Source organism: Vicia villosa, unplaced genomic scaffold (assembly GCF_029867415.1).
Source record: "Vicia villosa cultivar HV-30 ecotype Madison, WI unplaced genomic scaffold, Vvil1.0 ctg.000034F_1_1_3, whole genome shotgun sequence".
NCBI lineage: Eukaryota > Viridiplantae > Streptophyta > Magnoliopsida > Fabales > Fabaceae > Vicia > Vicia villosa.
In genome coordinates, this window is record NW_026704969.1 from 790,454 (window position 1) to 815,182 (window position 24,729).

General features: G+C 34.2%; 1 protein-coding gene across 1 annotated transcript; it reads left to right on the forward strand.

The window, feature by feature from the left end:
- Positions 1–1,521: 1,521 nt before the first annotated feature.
- Positions 1,522–14,458, forward strand: LOC131622652 (probable WRKY transcription factor 47). The gene is made up of 6 exons (XM_058893687.1): positions 1,522–1,791; positions 1,975–2,058; positions 2,195–2,350; positions 4,233–4,505; positions 4,617–4,730; positions 13,245–14,458. Exons 1-6 carry the CDS (start codon positions 1,672–1,674, stop codon positions 13,785–13,787), a joined length of 1,290 nt encoding a protein of 429 aa, XP_058749670.1. The 5' UTR covers positions 1,522–1,671; the 3' UTR covers positions 13,788–14,458.
- Positions 14,459–24,729: the final 10,271 nt, after the last annotated feature.

Sequence of the window (24,729 nt, forward strand, 5' to 3'; positions counted from 1 at the left end):
CGCCATGACTTACTTAGTACATGAATATAATCACAACATCTAACATAAACAATAGAAATTTTAGCTGCACTTACGCATGGTTAGAATAATAGTTGGAATTTCAGAATAAGTTGACTTCAAAAATGAGATTTGATCTATCACCTAAGCACCGCTTCCATCTTCAGACCTCCTTTCTTATCCTTCTATTGTAAACCAAAGTGAAATTACTCCAATTTTATACTCCTCCAATCCACTGAAACTCTCTTTGCACTTAAATGAAAACTTTTATTTATAGGAAAAATTATGAGGCTCTCATTGGGCGCACCGTTTTTGTGCCTAGTGTGCCTACCATGCTCTGACAACTCTGAGCAGCTAGATTTTATTCTTCAGCAAGCAAATATTGCATGTTTTCTACGTGTCATCGGGATAATTTTGCTCGCCTAGTGCATCACCCTTTCAACTAGCATGCTTACTTATGCTTCACCATGAAGTACTTCCACCTAGTGCTACCACCTAGCTCTATTATGCAACAAACACGCTTGTATCTTGGACCTAGTGAGCCTTGCTTCTTCAAAGTTCTGATTCTTCCTGTTTTCTTCATGTTAACTCGTGGTTTTAGAACTATTTCACCTGTTTTTAATAAATGTTTGCAAAAAAATTCCAAACAGGTGTTACTTACTTTTCATAGATAAATCAGTAAGAATAAGTGAACTGGAGAAAATTGTTTATGATAACGAAGCTAGGCCAAAGTCACTATTTGTTCTATGGCTTGCATGCCAAGTTAGGCTTGCAACAAACGAAAGATTACATAAATTTGACATGTTGGATAATCATAGGTGCTTGTTTTGCAATAATGTTGAGACTCTTAACCATTTACTGTTTGAGTGTGATGTTTTGAGGCAAGAATGAATTTATGTTCTACATTAGTTGAAGATTGATCACACACCAAAGGCTTGGGAAGAGGAACTTAGTTGGATGCTTCATGCTAGTAAAGGCAAGAGGAGCTGGACAAAAGTTTTCAAGGTAGCTTTCACGAAAACAATTTACGAGTGTTGGAGATATAGAAATGAGAAGATATATGATCATAGTATACACTCTACAAACATAGGACAATTTTTTTTGGATATTGTAGTATATAGATTACAGACAAAGCTTAAGATTCCGGAGTATGTTGCTCGCTTATCAATGAGTAACTTAGGTAGAGGTCCTTGATATTCTTTTTGGTTGTTTAGTCTTTGGTTGAGCTTAAATCTTTGGATCGCCTATTAAAGGTTTTTTTTTTTTTTATAATATCAAAAGTTTATTAAACAAAAAAGTTTTGCTGATTATGCCAATATTAATAATTAGAATTACAACTAAAAAATTAATATTTATATTAATTAATGATTTTATATACATTAGACTTAGCTAGTATCGTCTCCCTCACCTCACATATCTTCCTTAGACTTTTTTTTACTCCACCCTATACGTGAGGTCATTCTTTAATAACTTAAATAAATTTTAAAAAATGACTTAAAACCAATAATATAATTTTCCATAGAAAATAAATACAAGAAAAACAGTCTTAGCAAAGACTAGTGGTGTGTAGAAGTACCCATCCACAGAATCTACTAACTTACAACCCCTTATATATATATAGATAGATAGGTTTATACATCAAAAGTTAGATCCTCACATACACAACAACATATTATGGAAGATAAAACTTCAACAAAGATATTTATGGAAGTTGATGAAAGACCATCATCATCATCATATGAACATGGCAAAAATAGAGATTCAGATAACAACTCATCCCTTCATAACAATACAGTAAGTTTTTCTTCTATTTTTTTGTAGGTGAATAATTAATGGTTGATGAAATTTTTAGCTTATGAAAATAATCATGGTTGTGGAAAAAATTTTATATAACATCAATTTTTTTTACTCTTGAATAATGATTTTTTCACTTTTCTATAACTTGATTATTTGCTTTGAAAAAATAATATCATGCAGCCAGGATCTCCACTTTTATTAAGTTTGAGTCTTAATAACACAACACAACATCCTCATGAAATTCAAGGAAAGTCCCAAATCCAAGTAAGTGATTAATCATATTTTTAATTAAGAATGAACTAATTGAGAATATGTTATTTTTAATTAATTAGAACATAATTATTTTATTTTTATTTATATGATTATATAATTTTTGAGGTATGATAATTGAATGGGTTAGATTGGGGAGCTTAGAGTAAAGCTTGAGGAAGAAAAGAAGGAGAATGAAAATTTAAAAGTTATGCTAAATCTGGTCAACGAACGATGCATTGTTCTTCATAATCGATTACTTCTGCATCAATTATCTTCATCACCTCAAAATAATCACAACTTGCCGGTAAGTTTGACTTCAAATTTGTTTCACATTGCTAATTTGCTAATTACATACTTGAAAAAATGGTACTAAAAAATATGCTTCAAAGTTTTGAGCAAATTTTATATCCACCTATAAAAAAATTGTATTAAAATAAAAGAGAAAATTATAATTTCTAAACTTTCTATTTTAACTATTAATATATTTTAGGCTAAATTACAGTTTCGGTCCCCCTGTTTTAGGTTTTTCACGATTTTGGTCCCCCTATTTTCTTTTTAAACAGTTTTGGTCCCCCATCCCAATTTTGTCCATGAATAGTGCATGAACAGTACATGTCCGTACATGAACAGTACATGTCCGTACATGTCCGTACATGAATAGTACATGAACAGTTGCATCAAAATTGGGATAGGGGACCAAAACTGTTTAAAAAGAAAATAGGGGGACCAAAATCGGGAAAAACCTAAAACAGGGGGACCAAAACTGTAATTTAGCCTATATTTTAATTATTATAAATACAAATAAAAATTATAAAATTATAAATTTTATAAAAGTAGTGTATATAGTATTAAATAGAGGTACAAATAAAATATAAAATAAAAACAAAAATATTTATTTTAAAGCAAATAATATTTTTAAAAATATTTAATTTAATAAAATATTTTTTAATTATTATAATAATTTCGTTGGCTATTCATCAAATGAGTTTTTAATTATTTTTATTTAAATTTTCAAAATTTTATTAAAATTGTACTCAATTATATCTGTTAGTGGAGTTAAACGGGTGCAAATTGCTTAGGGATGTCAATGGGGCAGGGAGGGGAATACATTCCCATCACAATCCCCGTCCTCGAATCTATTTCTCATTCCCGCTTCAGATCTCCGCTACGGAGGCATTTTGTCCCCCATTTTCATTCTCGCGGATCTCCACGGATGCCCGAAGTTTATAAACATGATTTTTTATTTTAAATTAAATTAATATTAAAAAGCTTCAAAACTAACCTTAAGAAATTTAAAAATTATTCCTTTATAATAAATATATTGTTTTAACAATATTTAATCTATAATATTGAGTATCATGACCACCAAAATTTTAAACTAAAAAAATTGAAATAATTATTTAGATCTCACTCTTTTACTAACAATACATATATATTTTAAATTTGTGTATAAGATTAATTATTTGAAATGACAAATAAACTTACATAATAATTTAAAATTATATACTAATTAAAGACGTTATGTTATTTTAGGCGGGGCGGAGACTCCACGGGGCGGAGGATATTTACTCCACTCCGTCTCCGAAGTGTCTTCGGAGAGAATTTGTTCCCCGTCCCCGCGGGGAAAAATTTTCCACCTCTGGGATCTCAAATGAGAAATCTCCATGAAAATCTCCGCTAACGGAGACAAATTGACATCCCTAAAATTGCTGGTCTAATATATAAATTATGTATTAATGTAAGTAAATTATTAATATTTATAAATTAATTATTTAAAAGAATATATTTATTAAATTTGTTATATAAGAATTCATATATAAGAATTCGCCTTTAAACTTTTTTGATAAATCCAAATTTTTATTATTTAATGTGACAATGATCTCGTGTAATGAAAGTAGTCAACTCCTCTAGATATTTTTAATACTCATAGTTAGAATCAATTAATTATATCATGTCTACCTACTAAGAGTTAAACAATAATTTATAGTTATTAAAAAATTGTAATGAATATTTTTTTTTGTTGTTTATACGACTATCATGACGTATATGCTCTCTTGTTGTCGATCATCTATAGGTTGAATGAATATCCCAATTAAATAATTAAACTTTAATCTTGATATGCATGTGCTTAATTATTATTAAACATAGTTTGAACCTTTAACATTAATTTCTTTATTATTAATCAGATTGGAAATATACAAGATGAGGAGAAACCGGTGTTCCCTACTAGGCAGTTCTTGAATATTGATGAGCCTTCCTCTTCAGATTGTGGCAAAAGAGAAGGATTTGCTTCATTGGAAAACAATGAGAATGTTAACATTGGAAGAAACTTTGCATATGAGTGCATTAATAATACTCATGAAGGTGAAATAATTAGGAAAAAATTAGAGGACCAATTATCTGAGGTTGAATGCAGGAGAGCTAGAGTGTCTATAAGGGCACGATCAGATTTTTCTTTGGTAAGGAAAATATTCTCTCATTTTTTGGTTAATAAGTACAAAAAATATAGTAATAAATTATTATTTATTATTGATGAATATTTTTTAAGTATTAATTTTTGTAATATTTAGATGGTGGATGGATGTCAATGGAGAAAATATGGACAAAAGACGGCCAAGGGAAACCCTTGTCCTCGAGCCTACTATCGTTGTAGTATGGGAACTTCATGTCCAGTTCGTAAGCAGGTAAAAATTATTCTTATTTGGTCTCTAATTCCTTCACAATTAGTGTCTTACCATAGATAATGAATTCATTAAAGTCAAGATGAAACATACAAACAAATGTTAAAACAAATGTTCTATCTATGAGATTCCTAAATACCATAAATAGTCTTCAAAGATCTCCACTGGTGATTTATGTAAACAAAAAAAGGTATCATGTGCATATTGAAGACGAAAAACCATGAAATCATAGTTTCCAACCATGAACCTTAAAGACAACCTAAGCACTCACACTCTCCTGATTAATGTGTTTATCTAAGCAGTTGAAACTACTGTAAGAATGGTGCAAAACTCCATTGTTGGAGTGAGAAGCAGTGAAAGAGAAAAGCTTGAAGATGAAGAAAAAGATTATAGATTTCTCAATGTCATTATGGTTTATATAGGTAGTTATGAACCTAACAGAAACCTAACTGAAAATATCATGTAACTAACTATTCCACATCATTCTGCCACGTCAGCCTTATGCTTTGTCACCCCCCCACAAGCTTGAGGTTGATATATGTTGATCAAACCAAGCTTGGAAATACAGTCATGGAAAGGACGTGGTCCTAATGCCTTGGTGAATACATCAGCAGCTTGATCCTTTGAAGCAACAGGTAACAAACGCATAACTCCAGCTTGAAGTTTCTCACGAACTAGATGGCAATCTATATCAAGATGCTTGGTGCGTTCATGGAACACGGGGTTAGCTGAAATGTGAATAGCGCTTTGACTGTCGCAGTAGAGAACCGACAATCGTGATGGATGTTGTTTGAGGTCATGCAACAAAAAACACAGCCATTGAAGTTCCCTAGTAGCAGAAGCTAGGGCACGGTACTCAGCCTCAGCTGAAGAACAACTAACTGTGAGTTATTTCTTGGCTTTCCAAGATACCAAGGAGTGACCAATGAAGAAACAATAACCAGAAACAGATCGTCGAGTGTCAAGACAACCACCCCAGTCAGCATCACTAAACCCGGAGAGTTGTAAGTCTGAATTCTGAGAGAGAAGAATACCATGAGCAGGTGATTGCTTGAGGTACCGGAGCACACGCAAAGCAGCTTTGTAGTGAGACTCAGTGGGTGCACTCATGTATTGACTCAGTTGTTGAGTGGCAAAGGCAATATCATGTCTTGTGGTAGTAAGGTACAAAAGTCTACCCACAAGTCGCCTATAAGCAGTGACATCAGAGAATATAGATCCATCGTCTTGATGCAAGCGAGTGGAAGCATCTAAAGGGGTAGTAACAAGCTTACAACCAGTGAAGCCAGCATCCTTTAGAAGTTCCAAGCAGTATTTACGTTGGCATAGTGTAATTCCCTTGGAAGATCTAGCCACCTCGAGACCCAAGAAATATTTTAATTCCCCAAGATCTTTGATATGGAATGTGCAGTCCAAAGCCCGTTTAAGATCTTTGAAGATGGTGAGAGAAGTGCCTGCCAGGATAATATCATCCACGTATACCAAAATGGCAGTGAATGAAGAAGAATCAGACTTAGTGAACAAGGTATGGTCTGCATGTGCATGAGTGAAACCTTGCGCCTGAAGAAAAGTTGTTAACTTCTCAAACCATTGACGACTTGCTTGCTTCAAGCCGTAAAGAGATTTATTTAACTTACAAACTTGTCCAGGCTGAGAGGAATGAACACCTTGTGGCAGCTTCATGTAGACAGCTTCGTGTAAGTCACCATGTTAGAACGCATTGTTCACGTCTAATTGATGAAGGTACCAACCATGTATAGCTGCAAGAGCCAGAAGAACTCGAATGGTGGAAATCTTTGCGACTGGGGAGAATGTCTCGAAAAAATCTAGCCCTTCAGTTTGATTGAAACCTTGTGCCACGAGCCTTGCTTTGAACCTCTCTATGGAGCCATCAGCATGTCTCTTTATCTTGTACACCCATTTGCTCCCAATAGGAGAAGCATTAGGTGGCAAGTCAACAAAATCCCATGTCTGATTTTGCTCCAAGGCATTTAATTCTAATTGCATGGCCTGAACCCATCTAGGATCTTTAGTAGCTGCTTGATAGCTATTAGGTTCAGTTTCAGAAGAAAGTGACATGATATATGCATGATGAGGATGAGACAAGTTATCATATGCAAGATATTTATCAATAGGATACTGACTGTTAGAAGAGACAGAGGTACATATATAGTCCTTCAAATGTGCAGGTGGACCAGACACTCTACTAGATTTTCTAGTAACATCAACCACTGGTGAGTTAGAAGGATTGAGATCATGAGAAATAGAACCATCCTTAGAAGTGGAAGGATGTTCAACAACCATATTATCAGAATCAGCATTAGATACTCGATCCTCATGCTCAATTGAAGAAGTATGGTCATCATTATCAAAAGATACAGGAATAGCAGATTGAGAATTATGAGTAGAAGAAGAAGAAAAATTTAAAGGAGTATCTGAATGAGAATGATCAAGATATATAGAAGTATGAATATGTTCTTTTGACTCATTCTGAAAAGGAAATTCCATGTCAAAAAACTTGACATTTCTTGAAATGACAATCTCATGGGATGTGATATCCAAGAGGACAAAACCCTTCATACCTTGCTTATATCCCAAGAAAGCACATTTTCGTGCTCTTGGATCAAACTTGTGTCTATTGTTAGGCAAGGCAGATCCATAACTCAGACAACCAAAGACCCTAAGAGAACTCAAATCAGGTACTGACCCATATAAAACCTCATAGGATGACCTGTTCTTTAAAATCTTTGTAGGGATCCTGTTCATCAAAAACACAGCATGTAGAACTGCATATGACCAATATTTCTTAGGCAGTTTAGACTGAAACATTAAGGCTCTACTAATGTTCAAAATATGCTGATGTCTTCTTTCTACTCTTCCATTCTGTTGTGGTGTGTAAACACAACTTTTCTGGTGAATAATGCCTTTTGATGCATAGTAAGTAGGCATAAGCAGTTCTGTCCCATTATCACTTCTAACCACTCTCACCTTTTTATCAAACTGAGTTTCAACCATGGCTATGAACTCTTGTATTCTTTGACATACTTCAGACTTTGATTTCAGCATAACTACCCATACATGCCTACTATGATCATCAAGTATGGTTAAAAAATATCTAAAGCCATGAACAGAAATAGTACCAAAAGGTCCCCACACATCTAGATGAATTAAGTCAAAAACATTCTGTGCATTATTATTACTGATTGGAAAAGGCATACACTTTTGTCTGGATTGTTGGCATACATCACAAGCTATATGAACACTCCTAGGTATGAAACTATACACTTTATTCATACACTCCATTCTATCAAAAGACAGATGCCATAGCCTTAAATGCCATAAAAGGGCAGGAGCTACAACAGTAGAATTACTCTTAGTGAACACACTTGACACAAATCCTGCATCATTCTTTCCATGGACTTTGTGAGCAGCTTCCAAGTAGTATAAACCATCAAGGACTTTAGCTGAACCAATCCTCCTCAAATCCTTCTTTGCCTGTATCACACACTGATCAGATTCAAAACTCAAAATGCAACTTTGCTCCTTACATAGTTTTGAAACTGAAACTAAGTTGACTTCAAACTGAGGCAAGTATAACACATTTTTAATGACCAATTCACTAGACAACTGCACACTACCACATATGGATGAAGTTATAGAATTTCCATTTGGTAGATTAACCATCATAGGGCTTATCCTTTCATATTCAATAAAGGAATCTAAAGAATGGCTTATGTGGTGAGTAGCTCCAGTGTCCAATATCCAACTAACACTACTCTTTGTTTTAAAACTAGCAATGAAAGATTCAGAATTACCTCCCTTGGTTAAGTTCACAGATCCTGTGCTCTTCTCAAGCAAGGTCATCAAATTCTGATACTGCTCCTTTGTGAGTGTCATACTCCCTCCATTATCACTTGTTGAAGCTGTAGCAGATTTTGAATCTGAGTCTTCAACATCAACTTGATTCGCATATGATGAAGATGCACTTCCTCTTCCAAAGTTTGGTGGATAACCATGTTTTCTGTAGCAGTTATCAACAACATGTCCTGTCTTACCATAATGTGTACACACCTTCACATTTCCTCTTCCTCTCCCTGCAGAGGGATTACCATTACCTCGACCTCTTCCAAATTGTTTTGAGCTTTCAACAGCATTCACCATCCCTGGTGCTTCCTCTGCAACACTATTGTTAGAGAAAGTCAAGCCACATATCTTTCGTTCTTGTTGCATTACCATTGAAAACACTCTATTGATTTGTGGTAATGGATCCATCAACAAGACTTGGGATACCACACCATGGAACTCTTCATTCAATCCTATCAAGAATTGAATAATCCGATCCTTAGCCCTAAAACTTCTGCTATTTCGCATTGCTTGACATGCACATGCAACACGACATGTACAACTTGGCATAGGTCGATACTGATCCAATTCCTCCCATAAACTTCTCAACTCAGTGAAATAATCTGAAATCTTTTTGTTACCTTGTTTCAGATTTGTTATTTCTTGATGTAATTGTGCTACACGAATTCGATCTCCTCTCATGAAGCGATCTTTGAGATCATTCCTTATATCTACAGCATTGTCGATGAACACCACACTCTGAGCAATGGATGGTGTTATCGAGTTGATAATCCACGTATGAACCAAATTGTTGCATCTTGGCCAAGCTACATAGTTCAGATCATCTTCTGCAGGAACCTCTATAGAACCATCAACAAATCTGAACTTGTTCTTCATGGCAAGAGCACGTCTCATCTTCATCGACCAAGCATGGTAATTGTCACCGGATAGCGCCGGAGTTACGCACACAGTTGAAGGATTTTTTGAAGGATGCACATAATATGGATCGAGATGATCCTGATTTTGATTGTTATTGTTGTTCCTCGTCATCGATCAAGAATTGCAAGATGCAGAGAAACTGAGAGAATAAAAGAAGAACAAAAACACAGTGATTGCTTCAAGAAAGCGATGATCACTATGAACAAGAGATAGCTATGAATCGCAGCGAACGCAGAGCAGGATCAACCTGCTCTGATACCATCTAAGCAGTTGAAACTACTGTAAGAATGGTGCAAAACTCCATTGTTGGAGTGAGAAGCAGTGAAAGAGAAAAGCTTGAAGATGAAGAAAAAGATTATAGATTTCTCAATGAATCAAGTTAGTTACATTATGGTTTATATAGGTAGTTATGAACCTAACAGAAACCTAACTGAAAATATCATGTAACTAACTATTCCACATCATTCTGCCACGTCAGCCTTATGCTTTGTCAGTTTAGCCCCTCAACCACCAAGAGAAAAAGGAACGCAGAAAGGAGATGCCCCCTACTTGAACCCTATTTGGATACTAACTTTCATGAGTTAAACATTAACTTACCATAATAGAGATAATTCCAAACAACATACATACGTGCTTCTAAGCCATCCCCTAGTACCAAAACCAAGATTTTTCATCATAAAATCTAGAAAACCCTCACCGACCACGTAATAAGATTTTTCAAAGCCCACTTGAAAATAATGAAGTCATTTTTTCTAGATTAATTGGTCATGTTATTGATCCCATTTCTTGAATATGTGACTCCATATATAAATGGGGGAGATGGTTGAATTGTGGGGGTTTGAAAAATAATAGTTTGAAACATATTTGTTTTCAATTAGAGAATTTAAAAATATTTTTAAGAAAATGTTTGAATAATAATAGTGGAAATAAAATTTACGGAAAATAAAAAGATGATAGAAAACAGATGACATAGGAATTTATAGAGGTTTGGTCTAAATGAAGTGACTTAATCATTTCTCCAAGACTTGATATGGAGAGTATTTAGTAATGCTTATAAGCTTTCAGTAGGTTAAACTTACGAACCCCTTGTACAAGGAAAATGAAATTTTAGGTTAACTTCAAACCAAACAACGAATAATGGATTGAAGCGGCTAGTCTTACTTCCGAACACGGACAAAGATTCGAGCAGTTATTCTTCAATCTCAAATCAAGGTGGAGTTTTGAACTAGCTATCCGAAAAATTGAACCATGGTTTTACACTAGCTTACTACAAACCAAACCGAGATTTTACACCAGGCTGAACTCGAACCAAACTGTGGTTTTACAAAGGGTGGACACTTACCAAATTGAGATTTTGCACTAGACTTATCTCGAACCGAATTAAGATTTTACACTATGCTTTTCTTGAACCAAAATGAATTTTTACACGGACTAAACTCACGAACCAAACCACAACTAAATACTAAATCCCCATACAAAGTTTTTAACGGGTTTAACTTTGAACGCAAACAAACACTCCCTTAAGAAGCATTATTCAACTAAGAAAAATAGATCTTAGTGAATTTACAATATCACCCTTTGTATAACAAAATTCTTCACATGAACAAGAGATATATCTCAACGCACTATGGCTAAATAAAAGTGAGAGAAAGTGTGAAGAGTTAGATAGGTCACGTTTTTAGATGTGAAAAAGTGAAGGGATGGGCCTCTATTTATAGGCTAGAGGTTGACACAAAAAAGCAAATAATTCATGGTCATATTTAATGTCCAAATCGATTCGGTCCTTATCCCAATCGATTAGATGGCCTAAAACAGTCGATTATAAATGCTCATTTTGGAAGGTCGTGAAAGATGATTGTTTCCTTTCATAAAGAAAATTCCACAAACAATTTTAGACATTATTTTCAATAGCCCAATCGATTGGTAATATGTGACTTAGATCCAAAACATTTTTCAAAAAGAACTTGTCCAAATGGTTCTAATAGTTCCTGATTCAAATGCTAGGATCCAAAAAATTTTTAGATTGTTTTTTATTAATAGAGGATTTAACAAAGGTTTTATTGAGTGTGTGACTTAGCCATGTTAGTTTATTTGAACGGCCTTGTGTTTTTACAAAACACCGATCACTTAGTCACGATAAAACGAGCTTTCACATTTCTTCTCTTTCACACTCTGAAGCTTCAAGACTTTGCCGAATACACCAATCGTATAATCACTTGCTTGAATATTCTTGGATATGAGACTTGAGACATCTTCAAATTGAATGCCATCACTGATGGTCATTAAACCCTAACTCTTAGGCTTTATTCAGAGGAAGGGCTTTGGAAAAAAATGTCTTGTGCGTCTTTGGCCACTTGACATACTTGTCTTTTATGCTTTAAGGTTAGATTTGAGCTCCATAAGTTTTCATCACATGTTACATCTTCATATGTTGCCATCATCAAAACCAAACCATGATAATCAAGACTTGTTTGATCACTTTTTTATTAAACATGTAAGTCCTTAGTTCCACATTATCCCCCTTTTTGATGATGACAACACATCTCCTAGGAAGGTGGTAAAAGAATGACTAGGCCTTGTGTTGATTTTTGCTTTGGGTTTCTTATTTTCTTCACCCCTACCTAAATGTTTTGCACCACTTTCAAAACCATATCTTTCTAAGAATACTTTTCCAATCGATTTGGTCAAGCCTCTAGTCAATAAATTCATAACCATATCTTTCTAAGAGAGCTTTCCCAATCGATTTGGTTAAGGCTCCAGCCGATTGGGTCATCAAGTCTACAAGGATTTTGTTCAAATTTCATCAATGGGCGAATTTGATTTGACTTAAAGAAGAAGTTTCAATTAGATTTGAAAACATGTGCGCCAATGTGATCCAATTGATTGGCTTAAGGACCAAATCGATTGGACTTTTGCATTTCTGCCTTGCTGGTGCTTTTTTGGCTTGTGTTGATTTTTGCTTTGGCTTTCTTATTTTCTGCACCCCTGCCTAAATATTTGGCACCCCTTTCTAGAAAACACCAGAAAACTTATCTATTTGATTAGGAAAAATATTTCAATAGCCATTGCGAAAAACTAACTTAGGAGATAAACTGATTAAAGATAATTTTGATTTCGCCCATAAGAAGAAACCATAATGTCTTAATATAAAGAGAAACTAAAGAAATTTGGCCCATACATTTATTACCATTACTAGGGTCACCACTAAGTCTAACTTATGTAAAAAGAATGTGTCGATATGGCTATGTTGTCAACAAAATAAATACCATTGAACTCAATAAAATCTAACAACGATCTGTCGTTCAAAGGTTTCAGAAGTCATTAGAGAAAAAAAATTAAATTCTCGTATATTTTCATAACATGAGCATAGAAATAACATGTGTTGGTGTCACCTTCTTTAACAAACTATTTAAACAACCACTTAAACAAACTATTTAATTATTAAATGTTGTTATAAATGAGCAATGAAATATGTAACCTGAATAATGCATACTAAAAAAATGCATGCACTATTTTTTGGAGGAAAAAATTGAAAATAAAAAATTATGTTCCATTAAAATAATATAATTTTTGCAATCTTCTTATGTGATGGTGAGAATTATAATGAGACATCATAATAGATTCATTGCATGAAAAAGGGTTGATTTTAGTTATACCTATATCATTTTAAAGTGTTATGTATATATGTTGATTTTGGATGAAATTTTATCACATTTTCATTGTAATAATTAACAGGTGCAAAGATGTTTCAAAGATGAAAGTGTTTTCATCACAACCTACGAAGGAAACCACAACCATCAACTTCCACCAGCAGCAAAACCAATTGCAAACCTAACCTCATCAGCACTCAACACATTCCTTTCAAACTCAACCACAAATCTACAATATGGAACCAATATATCCAACACATTCCTCTTCTCTTCACCATTATCTCCACCAAACTCAAATGCTATAGCTACTTTCTCTCCATCTCCAACATGTCCTACAATAACACTTGATTTTACACTCCCTCCAAGTAACTATTTGGAGTTCAAAAACCATAAACAATCATCATTGTTTTCTTTTCCATTTCAAGGTTATAGTTACCCTCAATCATTTGAGGTGTTTCCAAATATGATAAACAATGAGAGAAAACTTGCTTTGGTTGATGTTGTGAGTGAAGCTATAGCAAAAGATCCTACTCTCAAGGCAACATTGTTTGCTGCCATGTCATCATTCACAAATGGAGATCCTTTCAATGTTAATAACCAAGGCCATCAACTTAGTAAGAGTGGTTAGGATCCTTGTTCTATGTTGTATATAAATACATGGATATATACAAATATAAGTAAGTTTTATGAGAAATTTTCATTGTTTTTACATAAGGAAAGACATTAATCCATCATGATACAATATACTATCAAAGTATTTGGTTCTTGGTCATGTAACTCTTATATGCCTCATATGTTATATTGTGTAGACTGTAGGGAATTGATTTTCTTATAAGAAGAATAGTTAAGGGATAAAACCCATGGTTTTAATAAGGTTTCTCACGGTTTTAGTAAGGTCTTTGGTATTCAAAATAATTGAACAATTGAAAGTTACTTCTTATTAATGATGATAATGAAAATTGATGAACAAAAATATAATTCAAGTAGTGTAACCGGTTACAAGTTTGGTGTAACCGGTTACCACCTTGGTTTGTAGCAAAAGAAACAAAGCAATGGCACTTGTAACTTGTTAAAGGTTTGATGTAACAGGTTAACATCTTTTCAGAATTAAGACAGTGGTATATATATCACACACACTTGTTCATCATTTATATTGATTGAGTTTTTCCCCAATATTTGGCATCAAGAGCCTGATTCTTTGATCAAGCAATTATTCTGCGAAAATGATTTCCATCTTCAATGAATGTATCCCTCAAAATATCTCAATTCTCAATTCGAAGAATTACGACAAGTGGTTCAACCAGATGAAGGTAATGTTTGGTTATCAAGATGTTCTTGAAGATATCAATAATGATGTTAATTCACTTGTAGAAGGTCCAATAACTGCACATAAAAGGAAGAGAATACAAAAAATTTCAAAGCTTCGTATCACATTCATCAATGTGTTGATGCTGATAAATTTGAGAAGGTTGATGACTACACATCTTCAAAGCAAGATTGGAAAATTTAGAGAAAATTTATGTAGCAGATAATAAAGAAAAGGTGGTGAGGTTACAAACTCACAAGAGACAGCTTGTATATTCAGATGGAAGAGAAGGAGACCATTATTGCATTTACTACCAGATTCATAACATTGATGAATCAAGTGAAAGTGTATCGAGAGATAATCATTGAGCAGTATGTGGTTGGTAAAAATTCTTGATATCGTTAACATCAAGATTTGATAATGTAGTGGTTTCTATCACTATTACGAAAAACACAAATGACAACGGTTGTGAAAGACATATAATGACAGTTGTATGTCTGCTGTTAGGTTGCATGTGTCTGTAAGTGTGTTATTTACTGCCACGGTCTATTGCCTTTTGTAGTAAACTGGAAAGCGCGCTACATATAACAACGATTGAATTGAACAACTGTAGTGATATATTTATAGGTCTTGGGTTCAATACCCAACAACACTATTTTCGACGTTTATTGTTCTAGATAGCGCTCTACCTATAATAACGGTTATACTAAACAAGTGTTGCGGAATTATTTATTTATTTTTAATATAGATTTTCTGATTTTACGAAATTCCCAATTTCTTAACAATAATTTTTTTGAATCGTATCAGACCAGAAACAACAACATACCCATTTGTAAATTTTGTCAGGCCAAAAATTGCATTACATCAAAGACAAAATTGCATTAAGAACAAAAAATTATCCACATGTATCACATCAAGACAATGACTTACATCGAGGCTAGACTAATATGGAAGATCAAAGAACACCTATCTATTTTTCCAATTATTTCTCTCAACATGATTTTTTATTAATTCAAAAGACAACAATAAGGATTTATTTCCTGGAAATTTTGTTCTGCAAATTCAAGGAATTCAAGATTTCATTTCTCATACATCAGCTTTCATCCAACTACGATCCATAATAATTTCTAAAATTTATATCAAAAGACTAATGTGAATGACACACTAATGCTACCTATATAACTCACTAATATGATTACATGAATATGCATATACATTACAACTATATAATATTTTACAACACCAAAACCTAAAGCATATTCATTACCACGAATACAATTCATGACATCAAATAACAACCCAATAATTTCATTTACAACTACACAAAGTCATAGTCACAAAGTGTGAGTAAAACATGAACAAGAAAACATGAACACTACACATAACAAAGTCACAAAATCTAAATAAAACCAAAACACAAAGTCATCGATAATTTCCAGCTCACCATAGCGCGCGTGAGAGAGAGAGAGAGAGAGAGAGAGAGAGAGAGGGGGAGAGAGAGAGAGAAACGAACAATGAACACAGAAAGGTAACATACTGTACTTTAAAGAGGAGGAAGAGACCAAGTGAATGGTTTTCATTCCAATAAATGAATGATGAGAGTGAATATTGGCATTCCAAATGAATGAAGATGGTGAAGATTGAACGTTCCAACAAATGATTGAAGATGGTGAAGATTAAGATTTCGCTATCGCTGTCGTCTAGTTCGCTAGGGCATATGTATGAAGGAAATAAAGAACCTATTCTGTTTTAATTTTTTAGGAAAGAATTTCAACATGGTTTCCAACACCAGTCGTAGTAAAATATGGCACATATGATAACAGTTGATAAAAACAACCGTAGTTAATTGTTTTTCAATTTTTGTTTAACAATATAAGTTAAAGGACTCACGCGTTTTAATAGAAAAAATGGAAAATGTTTATGTTGGAATTCGAAGCTTGTAACCCTTAATTTATCATCATAATAGTTATTATGAAGCATGGTGAAAAGTATTTTAATAAAATAAAGTAAAAAATCAAGCACATACAAATAATGTATTACTACGGTTGGCAAAATGGTTGTAGTAATATGATGTTACCAAAGGTATATTTTGTAATAATGTACTGAAGAGTCCAAGGATCTTTCAACCATGACCAAAAAAGAGTTGCAAAGTTTTCTTGAGGCTCATGAGCAGGGAATGGAGGAGAGGAATATTTACAAAGCAAAAGCTGAAATTGCTTTACAGACTCGGTTTGTTGGAAAAGACTAGAAAGGGAAATTTAAGTAGTCTATGTGTTATACCCCAAAATTTGCCCGCATCTTTTTCAGAAAGAAGACAACAAATTTCTGTCTAAAAATTGGGAGTTTCATATAATCTTGGATTTTATTTCATAAATATCCTGATTTTATGAATACTCGGTTTTTAGAATTTTTCTTATACGGTATTTTGATTCGCTGTTGAATTTATTCTTACACAAACGCCAAGTACTGTTTATTACTTCACACACGCTGTTTATTTGAGATTTATTTGCAGATAAATAGTACTGGCGCAATTGGTACAGAATTAAATTTTGCAGGCGCAAAGTCCAGGGATTCGGACGGTACTGGTAACAAGTAAATTATTATTAGTTTTTGCTTCCCACTAATTTTTGTACTATATTATTATTTTCAAAATCTCTTCTATTATTTTCAAAATCTTTTCCTTTCTTTTCAAATCTCTTTCTTTCAAATCAAATCCTAACTTTATTCCATACACTTTCTTTCAAATCCTGCTACCACTCAAATTTTCCTTTTTTGTACGGAATCACTTCATTCCCCAACGTCTCTATCCTTCTTTTCACTTTATAAATACCTCTCATTTTTTCCATAAATTCTCACATCAAATTTCAACTCATTTCTCAAATTTCTATCTCATAATTATTTTCTCTTCTTCCCTGGAAAAAATGGCAAAATGGATGGATACATGTTTTCTTATGGCCATCACTATTTTGGTGGTGATCATGTCCTTTTTCTGTCTGCATAGTCCTGAAAAATGCGGACCTGGGTTGCTTACACTTCCGTTCATTTATACGTTGTTATTTATAGCATGGGTTTTTAATCGTCATTTTTAAAATTTGTCGTATCTTTCGCTTTCAAATAATGTAGTGTTTATTTTATTTGTCGTACTGTTCATTATATTATGTAATATTTGTATTGTCAGTATTAAAAATCGTACTATCTATCGTACTGTCGTTTAGTTATCAAGATAATATTGTGTGTGTTTATTGCTAGTTAAATATTTATTTTTCTGTGCATTAAATATTTTTCATGGTTATTATCGGTAATTTCGTTCAAGTACGGTATATTTTATTTATTTATTATGTTTTGTGTTTTTCTAACAACTCATGTAAATAAATTTTCACCATTAACACAACAAAAAAAACAAAAAGAAAAAATTAACTTTAATTGTTGAATTTTCACTTTAACTGTTACCTTAATGCCCGGACAACCAGTTGACAGTCAAACTCGCTGACAGCACGATTCTCCGTGTTTTGTACCAAATCAATCTTTTGCATTTCAATATTCCAAGATTTTTGTTCTAGAAGTCTTCTGATATTCACATGATCAGCAGAGACTCGGCACTGCACAAAAATCAGGTACGCTTAACTGTCTCCTACACGAACAGTCCCTAACTAGGGTTTTTTGTTTTTTTCAGGAGAACGAGTTTTTTGAGACCTCAAATGGATTTCATGGACCTCCATATGTCTCAAAGTACCACCAGACAAATTTTCAAACTTCAATTCGCTCAGACGCACAGTCAGTAGCTCAAACAGTCAACAGACGACCAGTTTGACCGAAAAGTCAACAGACAGTCAAAAATGAAATTTTTGTCAACATCCATATTTCGTCAAAAGATTCATCATTTGATCAATGGTTGATCATAATTCATCAAGAAAAGATCAAAAACCAACAAAACCCTAAGTTTCAAAATTAGGGTTTTCTCCTAAAAAGTCAACTGAACTTTGACCTGCCATAACTCTCTCCTCGTTCATTCAAAAAATTCCAACCAAAGCTTTTTTTTAAGGAAATTCAATTATCTTTCAAATGCAATTGATCCCATGGTCATTGGATTCACCATTTGAAAAATATGAGCTCAGACACTACAGGTCATTTTCAAAGTCAACAAAAAGTGGTTTTTTGTCAAAGGCCATAACATCAAGATAACTTCTCCAAATGAAAAAAAGTTTCCAAAGTAGCTTGTAGAGGACATCTTGAGGTTTCTAAAAAGTACAAGAACTCCTTCATATGATCAAAATTGAGGCATTTATGCCTTGTTGAAGTTGGCTATTTTTTGGGAAAATGCATGAAACCAACATTGATCAAAAATGTTTTTTTCCTAAAGAGGCCAAGTTTTCATGATCCAAACATGTTCCCAATAATGTTGAAGGGCTCCCACGACCAACCTAAGGCCTATAACATTTTTATTTCTTTTTTAGTTTAATTTTATTACATTTAAAATTAAATTAAAAAAGAAATGGTGCAAGACAATTATCCAAAGCTTTTGTCTCTTGCTTGAGTCACCAAGGTAGCTTAATTTCTGCAATATAGATGGCATAGAGGACCTATGGCAAGAGGTGGGAAGAAAATTCAAGACATGGCCAATGAATTCAAAGTTTTATATATTAAAAAATTCAAAGATTCAAAAATCAGCAATGCTTGGTAGCTTAGTTTTACAGCACATTCATTGCTTATAAATGAACTAGGACACTTCAGTAACAAGGACACACGAATTCATAACCAAATCCATGCTTGTAACACACTTGTATCATGCTTGAAATATTGTAAGAAATTTGAAATTCGAATTTTAAGTTTCAGTTCAATTCAATCCAAACTAAACACTCAAACACAATCCTTGAACATCACTGAATCTGTCCAGATCAATTTCAAGCTTTGAAACTCACTAAATCGAGCTCTATAACCCACGGTTTGTTCAAACTGAAATTTACAAAAATACGAATATTCATGCATATTTATAAGATGTAATCCCATATTTGTGTTTAGTTTGATGCTCTGATCATTTCTGGAGCTTTAATTCAATTTCTATGAAGGTTTGAAGCATATACCATTTTAGGGTTCTTGGAGCTCGAAATGGGATTCTTCGATTTAGGCAAAATTAGAAGAAACAAGATGCATATTTGAACTCAGTGAATCAGGGCTAGTAGAATGAACATGTCGCGAAACATTTTTGTATAGGTTTACCCCTATTCGCTATTTCGCAGGGATGAAGCTCACTTATTACAGCGCCTTTTGGAAGAAAACGCTGTTAAAAGTAGAGTCTGAAGGTAGAAGATGAAGGTGTGGCGCCATCTGATTAGCCAGAACACGCGCGCGATTTTTTTTTTAATTCTGGGATCTTGTGTTACGCGCTCCATCATCATGCCATGTACCATGCATCTTTGTCCATCAGATCATTCCATCCACTCATCCAACGCATCAAAACACGCGCACATACCATATACTCTCTCATCAACCACACAGGATCACAATTTAATATATTTTCTATTTTATTTAATTTTCTTTGTAAAATTATTTAAAAATAGTTTTCAGAAAAATACACAAAAAATATTTTTAGGTTGATAAAATATTGTTTTAATTTTTGACACAAAAATATTTTATTTTTCTTAATAATAAAAATATTTTGTTTAATTAATCAATATATATTCATATATTTCATTTTAAATATTTCTAAACTATCAAAAAAATCAAAATAATATTTTCTTTTTTATTTAAATTAAGTTTATATATTATAAACTAATTTTGTACATATTTAGAGTATTTTTTTTCTTTTAAGTTTAATTATGTGTATAATTGTTTGTGTAATTATATGTTAATTAACTTAATAATTCCAAAACAATTTCAAAAAATCACAAAAAATTTAGTTTTAGTTTTAAAATTAATTAACAAGCACTTGAACATATTTTAGACTTAATTTTTTAGGTTTAAATTTTATTTCTACCTTTTTCTCATTTAATTAAATTAATTATGCATTGATTCTAATTAAAATCAATCATCTAAAAATCCAAAAATACTTCCCTTTATCTTATTGCAATTTAAATTCATAGATAATTGTATAGGTTGTCAAAATCATGTAAATAGCGTAGTTTACATTTCCCGCACAATCGATGTAATAGCGTAGATTTACTTTCCGCATTTTACATTCCCGCACTTTAATTTCTGTACATATAAAACTGCGTGTATGTCAAAAGATAAAAAACTGAAGCGTTAGGTCACTAATTTCAAAGACAAAAATATCTAAATCAGAACACGATCACACTTGCACCTCTTAGGGTAATCCCTCTGTTACTCTTTTCAAAATCAATTCTACTGTTTCAAATACAATTCAAATAACTTCTTTCTGTATCCAGTCAAAGAAAATTTTCTAAAAGAAAATAGGAAAGGACCTTATAAATTTAGGGTAGATCTCCTAATTGCTTGCTCAAATCAAATCAAAACAACAAATGTTTCACATATTCTTTGTTTTTCAAAATAAAACTTTCAAAAAAGACAATACTTGGTATATATCCAAACAAGGATCATTACGAAGTTAAAGATCTTTTTTTTCAAAACATCTTTCGAAAGATAAAACACTTTGTATACATCCACACAAGGATCATTACAAAGTTAATTTAAAAAGGTATTTTAAAACCACATACAAGCATTTCAAAGCAAGACAAATGATTCAAACAAGTGAGTTAAGCAATTAAGAGCCCATGGATAACCATGGATACAAAGGGGTGCTAATACCTTCCCTTTGTATAACCTACCCCCGAACCCAAAATCTTTTAAAGGTCTTTTTCTGTTTCTTTTATAAACCTTTCCTTAATTGGATAAAATAAAAGTCGGTGGCGACTCTCTGATTTTCAAAACTCAAAAATAAAAGAAGAGTCAGTTCGTATCTCACGATAAAAAACCGAGGACGACAGAACTGGTGACTCTGCTGGGGATTTCAAAAACAAAATGTTTTCAAAAGGGGTTACCTTAGAGTTTAGATCACTTCGATGTTTTCAATTGCTTGTCTTGATTGTTCTATTTTTCAAAAGGTTTGTTTGGGTATTGAATTTACTTGTGTGAAAGATTCTAACCCGAATCTCGAGATACCTTAAGTATGTGACAATAGACCAAGGAAAATGTACGGCATGTACCGATATGGTTGATCTGGTAGTCACTGTTAGTGCGACACTTTGGTCTGTACTGATATCCCTTGAAAACGATAAAGGAGTATGTTAGGCTTCCGAAATGTCATTAAACACTAATTTGTCTTAGAACCTTAAGTTGAACTTGACTTGTGGCCTATTAAGTGACTAGCTTTGAAATTGATCGAAGTTAGTTATCCTCGAGGAATGTTTTGATCGGCCGTCCGAGCGCCGTATTGAGATGTTGTCTCCAAGGATCATAGAACCCGAATACTATTTTAAGACAGGTTTAAACCAACTCAACCTCAGTGGGGAGGGTATCACCTATCAACCTCATGCAAGCCTTTAAACCTAAGGCTATTGTTTGATTTGTTTGTGTGTGCCACATGTTTGACATCATGACATCATAAGCATCATAAACATACCATTTTCTCACTAATCATTTCAAGGATTGAAGGGTTTACCTTTGTTCTGTTGTTACAGGTAATGGCTCCCGCTGCCAGAGATTATATCCGGATCAACATCTCAACGATACCATCTGAACTTAAGGACTTAATATCAGAATTTCCCAGAAATGCTCAATTCACTGAAAAGCACGGTCACCTACTCCATTTGGTTACCTCAAAATTTGAAGAAGACATGATACGGGTCCTGTTCCAGTTCTTTGATCCCGAACATCATTGTTTTACATTCCCTGATTATCAGCTAGTACCCACCTTGGAAGAGTTCTCTGAACTAATTGGGATACCTGTTCGAGATCAATTACCTTTCACTGGTTTAGAAAAGATTCCAAAACCTGAAATCATTGTTGCTGCCTTACATTTACGAAAGTCAGAAATCAAGTCCAATTGGGAAACAAAGAGTGGAGTCAATGGTTTGCTTGCTAAGTTCTTAATGGAAAAGGCTCGAACACTATTAAAAAATAGAAGTTACCAAGCTTTTGAAGAAGTTGTGGCTCTTTTGATTTATGGGTTGGTTTTATTCCCTAATCCCGACCAGTTCATAAGTGTGCACGTCATCAACATTTTCTTAACCCGCAATCCGGTACCTACCTTGCTGGGAGACATACTACATTCATTACACACTCGTACTATGAAGAAACAAGGAACTCTTATGTGTTGTGTACCACTGCTGGCTAGATGGTTTACATTACACCTTCTCCGATCAGTGTTGAGAAACGAACAAAGGATGCAATGGTCTCGCAGGATTATGTCTTTGTCTCATTCAGATATCCGGTGGAACAACTTCTTTCAAAGAGACGTCACTCTCGTTGACCATTGTGGGGAGTACCCTAATGTGCCACTCCTTGGCATCAGGGGAGGCATCACTTATAACCCCTCTTTAGTTTTGCGCCAATTCGGATATGCACGAAGAAACGGTCCTCATGACATGATTATCCGTGGCATTGTGTTCGACTACGAAGACGATTCCCAAAGATATCGACGAAGGTTTATACATGCGTGGGGCAGTGTCTACAAAGTAGAAAGCAAGACTTTAGGACAATGGAACTCTATTCCCATGGAGCCTTACCTCAAATGGGTGCGTGCTCGTGCTCAGAAGTTCATCATGCCATATCCCGCTATCCTATCTGTGACTATTGATCCGAAGTCGAAAGGGACGAACCTCGAGTTGTTCTACATCCGGACATGCCAACTAACCTGGAAGAGCTACAGAAATCTTGGGTTCAACTAAGGGAAGAAAGAGACACCTTCAAAGCACACTGTCAAGACTATGAGAGGAAAGTATTGGAGCTCACCAGACAACTCCAGGAAGAACAACAGATCAACACGTTCCTGGGTGCAAAGAGAAAGCGTCCATGGGAGGCTTGAGAAATCCTTTATTGTCTTTATTTTATCTTGTAAGCCCGAAAGAGGCAAAGAAAAGAAAAAGAGAAAAGAGACAAAAGAAAAGAAAAAAAGAAATAAATTGTTTGACTAATAAATGTTTGTTTCTCTTTTTTAAACAAATCTAAATTCTAAGATCCTTGAAAACATTGCATATACATTTCATTCATAAACATTGCATAACAGGTTCACATGACAGGTTTCTCATCTCCTCGCTGTTTATTTCAGTCAGAAGGGATGGATTCCGAAACAAGCATCAAGAATCTCGAAGCACAAAACGCCCAAGTTCAGATAGCAATTCTGGAGCTAGCAAAGGGGCAACAAGAACTGAAAGCCCTGATGATCAAGAAGAAAAAGAAGCCCAAAGGATCTGTAGGCTTAAGTCACCTGGCAAGGAAGGTCAAAATCCCAGTCAAGAGGTCCAAAAAGGCGCCGATCCCTGAAATAGTCGGTGAAGGTGATCGAGAAGACAACCACAGCAACCAGGGTTCTGCCAAACACTCTCTCTCTCCTGATGAAGAAGACTATCATTCCGAAGACGAACAGGGTGATAACAAATACCAGCTGTTGGAAGAACGCATGAAAGCTATGGAGATACAAAAAATACCTGGTTTAGACTTCAATGATCTTGGACTAGTCTCAAATATTGTCATCCCTCCAAAGTTCAAAGTTCCTGTCTTTGCAAAGTATGACGGAGTCTCTTGCCCAAAGCTGCATCTAAGGTCCTATGTGAGGAAGATACTACCTCATACGGCAGATAACAAATTGTGGATTCATTTCTTCCAGGAAAGTCTGTCGGGTACACAACTCGAGTGGTACTACCAACTGGAAAGTGCAAAAGTTCACACCTAGGAAGATCTGGCTGCTGCTTTCTACAAACAATATCAATACAACACTGACCTTGCCCCAACTCGTACTCAACTACGAGGCATGACTATGGCACCAAAAGAAAGTTTCAAAGAGTATGCACAAAAGTGGAGAGATCTAGCTGGAAGGGTTCAACCACCCTTATCTGATCGCGAGCTGGTCGACATTTTCATGGGTACTTTAACTGGACCTTTCTACAGTCATTTGTTGGGAAGCTCGTCGTCAGGTTTCACTGACCTGATATTAACTGGAGAGCGTGTTGAAAGCGGTATTCAAAGTGGAAAAATTCAAATAGGCTCCTCCTCTGGTACTACAAAGAGACCCATCAGTGAGAGAAATGAAGTCAATACAATGCACAGTCAGAAAAGTCCCAAAAGTGAGCATCACCAATCTGTAGGGGCT